The 7,722-nt window shown below is 36.5% G+C and overlaps 1 protein-coding gene across 1 annotated transcript; it reads right to left on the bottom strand.

Annotated features, from left to right (window-relative positions):
* Positions 1-475: 475 nt before the first annotated feature.
* Positions 476-5,296, bottom strand: LOC120256687 (probable protein phosphatase 2C 5). Its single transcript, XM_039264375.1, has 11 exons — positions 4,990-5,296; positions 4,149-4,277; positions 3,895-3,997; positions 3,632-3,742; positions 2,459-2,538; positions 2,277-2,330; positions 1,514-1,630; positions 1,361-1,415; positions 1,230-1,262; positions 1,064-1,110; positions 476-695 (listed from the first exon to the last, which is right to left on the bottom strand). Exons 1-11 carry the CDS (start codon positions 5,256-5,258, stop codon positions 572-574), a joined length of 1,122 nt encoding a protein of 373 aa, XP_039120309.1. The 5' UTR covers positions 5,259-5,296; the 3' UTR covers positions 476-571.
* Positions 5,297-7,722: the final 2,426 nt, after the last annotated feature.

The following is a 7,722-nucleotide window of genomic DNA, read 5'->3' as shown; positions in this document are numbered from 1 at the left end:
GGCAGTTAAAAATTGGTCTTGCCAACATTGCAGGGAGGTTTCTATATGAAACTCATGTATGATGCCAGTGATTGGTCAAGAATTTTCTACTAGGTATTCTGTGGATGAAACTGATTAGGTCTAACTGGACTAGACACAAACCTAACAAATAGAGCATTACCAACAAGAAACACCAGCTAGAAAAGAGAATATATAATGCATTCATAAAAGTTAAGCGTGAGGCCAGGAAAACATTTCAAGGACTCCAACTGAATGTGATAAATAAATGAGACAAATAATGGAAAAACTAACCTTATTCCTCCTTTATATCCTGTCCTTTAAACATCCTATGTACCTGTTAGAGAGTTCAGGGAAAAAAACTAGGGAGTAATAAAAAGTTCTTCAGGAAATCACACCTCATGCACAGATCATTCCAAACCTCATATATATACTAAACAAAGACAAAATGGGAAATACACTCGCAATAGTCTGTATGTAGGCTGTGAAATTTTGACAAATATAATTAGGCGGGTAAATTTACACATGTACAAATACGAGTGAGAAACATTATTTACATTTCACTTGCTACAATTCATATCAATAAGAAAGATGACATCCAGATCACTAAGGACACAATACCAACTGTTGCAAAAGCTTGACTTATTTCCAAAAAAACGTTGGGTCCCTGAGTTGGCAAGTTCAGCCAATCTGTCTTCCTGAACCAACAGACGTCACATAAGTATCAAAATATTAGATATGTGAATGATTGACTAAGTGAGATGATGAAGTTGTATTAAAAACTTGCAATCAGCTTTGGACGATTTTGCAAGCATGGATGAATTAGGTGGATTAAATTTTAATCACTGAAACTGCTCAACAAAAACAAATTACACAATGCAACAATGAACTTCTCATGAATATTAGGACCTTTAAGTATGATTTTATTATTCAGTAGAAGAACATATCGGACATCAATGGAATCAAATAAAGTTGAATCAATCAGCCACTAATTTGAATTCATTTTCCATAATAAATAAATAAATAGATAATAAGATGTGGATCGAGTTTATAAGCTGTTGCGTACCCCAAATCGGCTATCAATATGCTAACATTGTCTTGGGATTGTTGATCCTATATAAAACAATAAGACTATTAGTTGATGGTACGGCATGGATTGAACATCCATGGTTGTCAAACTAGGTCAGATAAATAGAATCCTCGTATTATAAGAAAAAAGTCAAAGGCTGTACCAAAGCTGCACGAGCGAGCGCTTCAGTAGCCCGCTGAAAATAATATAGGATGAGACACTTGAGCCTTGTGGTGGATATAATAGGATCCTTAAAGTGAATATTAATAACTAATAACAAAACATAATACAAACCTGGACATCCCCATGTTCACGCAGTTGATTCCTAACAAAGGATACTGCTTCGGAACTAAAAAGAACAATGCATAGCATATTCATCAAGTAGAAGAAAGCAGTGATAGAAGCCAGCTACACATGATCAACTTCAAAATTTCCATGATAGCAAACCTTTTCATGTAATCCCATAAACCATCAGATGCTAGTAATATGAATTCTGCATCAGTTCCAAGTTCTACTTGATAGATATCTGGTGAAGAAGTTACCAAATCTCCTTTAAATTTTATTCTGCAAATATAAGAAATAAATTTAATTTGTTATGTACCCAAGTCCATGCTACTAAGTTCGCTGGATAAGCTAATTTTTAACCTGAATGTGTAGTTCCATATTCATGACTTCATATTGCCAGAAGTGAAATCAATACACAAATAATAATATAGGTAATAGCATATAAGTTACTATTACTTACTAATCAGTAATCACTCTTGGACAAAGAGATACTGAGTGCAGAAATATCAAAGTTTCATCAAGGCAAGTTGCCAATGCATGAATGCAATCTTCACAGTTCACATTAAACTTGCCCATGTCTCCTAGTATGGAGGCAGATCATTGCTACATTCAACTTCACTTAAAAAACCATTGTCTATTGCATCCAGAGATATAGGTGAATTGAAATCAAATGCTAACAAGATCACATGTAACATATACATGGTGAAATTGATTCGAGCATAGTTTCAATGCACAAGAGCTTTCTGAAAGATGCCAATGACTTGTTCATTGAATAAGTTGTTAAAGCACATGATATTATGTTCACACAATCATGAGATGCATTGTGACTATTGATATTTCAATTGCCAGGCAGTTTTTGAGGAAAAAAACAGTACACCACAAACATTCCAATAATTTCATAAGAAGTTCAAAAATGTCTCATTACCGCGAGGCAAATTTTTGTGACCATTTCCCCAGCTCAACTCCTTTCCCTAGCATTCTTCAATTTAAAAAAGAACAGATGAGGACATTACCAAAAGATAGGTACAATTCTTAAACAGCATCAGCAATAAAAGAAAAGCCAATGCTTAAGATACGAAGAAAGAGAGGAGAATACAAGGGACAGACTCATTCTTCTTCCTCTTGAAGCGTATATCACCAAAAGCACGGGATACAGAAATGTCTCCACAAATTCGTCCATCAACAATCTGTGCAACCCACAAATCACTATTGATGTGAAAAATCTACAACTTCTAAACAAACAACCTCATAATCAGAAGTTGCATGGAAGGAGTGTGGCAGTTCAGTAGCAAATGCAGTCAATCATAACATATTATAGCATGAAACATCAACAGAAATAAAGCCCAACAAGTTTGTGTGGTAATAAATATTGTAACAAGAGTTCCATTGATATTAAAATGCTTATATTTTAGGCAAATCCAAATAAACTACACTACATCTTCTAATTGCATGAGATATTATGTAGAAAGAAAGAGATTCACTTGTCTATTTGAAAATTTTGCAGTCCAAGGACATGAAAGCCAACAGAATTGGGGTTATTTTCCTTAGAACAGCTAACCCAACTAAGCTAGAACATTGACATATATGAACCATATACCATAAGTTATTTTACAGTTCAAAAAAATAAAAATAAAAATGTGGAATCACAACCAGTCAGCATGAAAAGTAAGGAACCACCTAAGAGATACGGTGAAAGACATAAATTTTGCAGTAGCTTGACAATAAAGATACAGGAAGAAGATAAAAAAGTTATACAAGTTATCTTACACATGGTACACACCTGTATATTGTATATTATACATTCACAATGTTTAATGGGTGCTTCCTTAAACAGTCCAGCTTGGCACTAGATTGCCCTATACATAACTAAATAGACCGCCAGGAAAAACTTGACTCATTTATTTGTATCTCAACCATAGCCCTTTCAATTAAGTATATCGAGCATTTGGCACCCCAGTGAACCCACAGACATACACACACACAGACAGAAAAAATGCTAATCAGAAGTTAGCAAAGAAACCACCTTTTATGTTTGTTTGGTTATATATCAACCACTTGAGATACCTGTGAAAAGTAATGCCTAAGTACTGATTAAAATATTTGTCAGCAAGTGGCGCATCAAGGCTGGTCTCATATAGATAAGATCCAAATCAGAGATTATTCTCGTTCACATAGTAATCATCATATGCCTGTGAAAGCTCTACGACATTTCAGCACTTCTCAAATAAAAGTTCAAGCTAGATAATAAACTATTAGCTCATTCAAGAAAGGAAGACACACCCATCCACCAGCTGCTCTAATTCGCTTAACTTCTTCAAGTGACACTCTGTTATTTCCATAAGGCCGATGTGGACTGGTTAGCACTTCTGCTTTTCCATTCCGAGATAATACCTGCAAAATTTTAATCATTTTAAAAAATCCGAAAAGAAAATGAATGAGGTTGGAGATCATCTCCCAACTACATATGCAATGGGAAACCATTTCTTAGCATGTTCTAATTGACAATTATACAGGGTCATGGCCCCTAGAAAGTAAAATTATACCACGCATGAGTCACCAATATGGCAAATGATCAAACTGTCATTCCTAACAAACATGATTGTAGCAGTTGCACCGGAATCATCTTCTTTCCCCAAACTTTCAAGCCTGCAGAAAAATGAAACTTTAAACAATCCCTTCAAGCTATTACAAAAAAACTGTGGTACTTGAATCTTTTTCATATCCAATGTGAATAATAGAACAAGATATTAACATTTCACAGAAAAGGCGTTTCAGAGCTAAAAAAATGAGTGCTAACCGGGTCAACAGTTTTGAATCGACAGCATCAAAAGCTTTCTGAAGTGCATTTTTTATAGCATCAAAATTCTTGCCAGTCAACAGTAACCCACCATCCAAAGCTATAACGCATTCCTTGTATAATTCATCCCTGCATAACGAATGTAAAGAGTAAAACATGAAAATGCACATATTAAAGAAAAGCCTCAGCAATGCCCTCATTGAAAGATCAGGAATCACAACTTCCGCATGAAAAAGAAATTGTAGAAGTTAAAGCACCTTTGTGTCAACTAAGAAAGGACTTCAGCAGTCTGCAGGTTTACAAAGATACTCAACAATCCAACTAATTACATTTCGATTTCGATTATATGATTATTTTGAGAGTGACAAGGTACTGCAAAAGAACCCAAAAAATAAAAAAGGAAGCGCACACGTGCACATATGCACACACAAGTAAATGAGCTGCTACCTGTTTTCTTCAATTGTTCTCATTATCTTTACCATTCTAGCAAAAGTTAAGCACTTTTACAGGCAAAAAGACCTCAAATCATCATGCAAAACAATCAAAAATTTTGAATCACCATAATTCTCGCCTATTCTAGTCATCTCTCACCATGATACCAAATTACTCATCGTAAAAACAGCATCGTGCAGCCACACATGAATATATGAATCGCACAGAACGAAACGCCAAAGTTTTTATGCTCAAACATCATCTTGATCTTCCATCCATTTCATAATCCAAAGCAGAATCTCATCAGTTTTTCACGAAAAAACAAAACTCACTAAAGATCAAAACCCCCTCAAATCATCCGATTTCCTCTCGTCATCCCTAGAATCCAAGAAGAAGCAAAAGAACAAACCTGAGAAATTCAACAGAGGAGAAGCCAGCATGGCCATCAAAGACAGCAGCGAAGGAGAACCCGGCGGGGGCATCGGATCGGAGGACGAGATCGTCCTCCATCTCAGACCGGGGGCCCTGGAGCTTGCTCGAGCCCCAACGGATCCTCGACACGCCGGCTAGCGGCGACGGTGAATCAACCGCGATGGCGGAACAGCATGCCCTCCTCCTCCGCCGGACTCCGCCAGCGAGCGGCGGCCATTGCTGTAGCCCAGGGCTCAGCAGCGCCATTGAGGAGTGAGTTCCCGGGCTTTCACCTTCCCAAAGATAAGGCTTTTGAAAATAGTACTAAAAAATAGAAAGAAAAAGCTTCAGCCTCTCCTTTCCTTTCTTCTGATGGACGGCTCAGATCGTTTTGATCTTGTCTTGATTACGGATAAGCGTAGGACGTTCACTTGGTTTTTTTTTTCCCATTTTTTTATATATTTTTTTAAATACCTTTTAATTATTTATTTGGGTTCTAAATTTTTGAAGATAAATCCTTGAAAATTTTGCTTATATAAATATTTTCATTAGATATAAAGGTTGCCCTGTTTTAAAAATTTTAAAACCAGAATATTAGGGAGACGGTTTAATTTTTAATTTCAAAAAATAATATTTTAAATTTAAATTTTAACAAATTTAAACTAAATTTTGCATTTAAAAAATTTAAAAATTATAAACTTATTAAAAATAATTGGTCTATTTATTTTATTTTATAAATATAAAAAAATTGTTCAATGATGGATGGAAGGTGATAACTATGTACAAAACTTAGCAGGGTGATACCTGTAATTTAGTAAACATATAAATATATATTTTTTATAAATTGGAGTTACTAAATTTAGAAAAAGTTTTAAAGTCCTATAATATGAATCAATCTCTTGTTCTTCAATTTGATTACACTATAGCTCAATTAATATTATACATTATTATTTCAAATATTATTTATCAAAAATAATAAATAATAATGGCAAGGCTGAATGTACATTCTTACATATCTATATGAGTGGTTAGTTAATGAAATTCAATTGAAGATATTTTTATGTTAACATATCTACGGTCACAGTCCTACCGATAGAAGGTTACTGTGGCAAGAATGCCTTAGCTTTTTTTTTTTTCTTCCGAAAGCATTGTAATGGCGCAATGACAGTTCTTGCCTGTTGCCAGCCAAAGTCTCACCTCACCACAAGAGTCAATAAGGCACAAGCGGAAATAAATAAGTATGCACACAAAGATAGGCAACCCAAACTTAGCTTAGATTTTTATTGATCTTCTCCCAACAAGATCAATTCTCAATCAATACTTCAATGATTACACTTGCATCTCTCGATGCTTACAAAATTGCCGGCCACAAGGCATATTTAATCTAAGCCACCAAGAAGATGTGGCGGTTACCAAAACAGGCACGACATGAACATGGCTAGAGAACTGCCCACTACATGAACATGGGTAGAACTGCCCGGTGGAACCGTCCACTCCAACTGCTCCCACCAAGTGTCCTTCTCCAAGGAGAACATGCATCAACCACCCATTGCAACCACTTGTTACAACTATTCCCGCCAAGGCCACTAGCCCATAATGGGATGCCACCTTGGGCATGTGTATGCGGGAGAGAAGTGCTGCCCACTTCCCATGTTCTCCATCACTTAAGGCAATCGCTTGGAGCAACCACCGGCTACTCCACTACTTCGGCAACCGTCTGGAGCAGCCATCAGTTCCTCAACCGCCCACATTCATTGATTACGCACAGATACTCCCCGCATGTCTCCCGGTCATGCACACGCGGCAGCCAACCCACGTGCACGCTCACTCAGCCCTCCGCATGCGGCAGTCCGCTTGCGCGCATGCGCCCATGTCTTTTGGTCACACCTGCACGCCACTTCGCTACGGCAGGTTTTCTCAACCATATCTGCTTGGCTAACTTGCCAACGGTAAGTTTTCTCAGTGTTCTTAGTCACGCCGCAAGGCTCTTTCTATTGCGGTAGATTTTCCCACGCATTTCCCTATTAAGACCAGTTTCCATACTTAAGATATTTTTGGCCTTTTTCCTCTTGGCGAAGATCACCCCGGTAACACCGAGTCACTACCGGACGGGCCATTAGACCGTTATACCTACTCACTACCAGGTCTCACAACCATAGCAAACCACAGTCATCTAAACCAATTGACTTAGACCAAAGTACTCTAATTCAAATGTCACCTTCTAGCACCAAGACTTAAAAATCAAAAGCTAGGATTGGCATTTAGAGTCACACTCACAATACAAAAATCTTGGGATTATTATTTTTTATTTTTATTTTTTGGCATAGGCATCAGAGAGCGAGAGTTTAAAGATATTGCAATGTAAGAAAGAGTTTCTTTTTGGAAAGACTCTCAAAGTAGACCCTTTCCAACACCAAAAATGAGAGAAAGTAATTATGCATACTGAATTAAAATGTTTTTTTCACTTTCAAATTATACCATGTATGTACACACACACACACACACATATATATATATATATATAATATTTTTACCATCTTTTGAATTTTTTTTTCTTCATGTCACATTTGCCAATATTGTATTGGTTAGGTTTGGCCTTTTCTCCATCCATTTGAGGTATGGTGTTTTAAATGTAGCTCTTGATTTAATCCGTCTTTGACTAGAGATATCAAAGACATTTTTGTGGGCCTTTCGATTAGAAGATCAAATTTACTTCTTTTTATTTAATTTT

This window comes from Dioscorea cayenensis, unplaced genomic scaffold (assembly GCF_009730915.1).
Source record: "Dioscorea cayenensis subsp. rotundata cultivar TDr96_F1 unplaced genomic scaffold, TDr96_F1_v2_PseudoChromosome.rev07_lg8_w22 25.fasta BLBR01001566.1, whole genome shotgun sequence".
Lineage (NCBI taxonomy): Eukaryota > Viridiplantae > Streptophyta > Magnoliopsida > Dioscoreales > Dioscoreaceae > Dioscorea > Dioscorea cayenensis.
The sequence above is the reverse complement of the archived record's forward strand: the minus strand, read 5'-3'. Positions and strand labels throughout refer to the sequence as shown.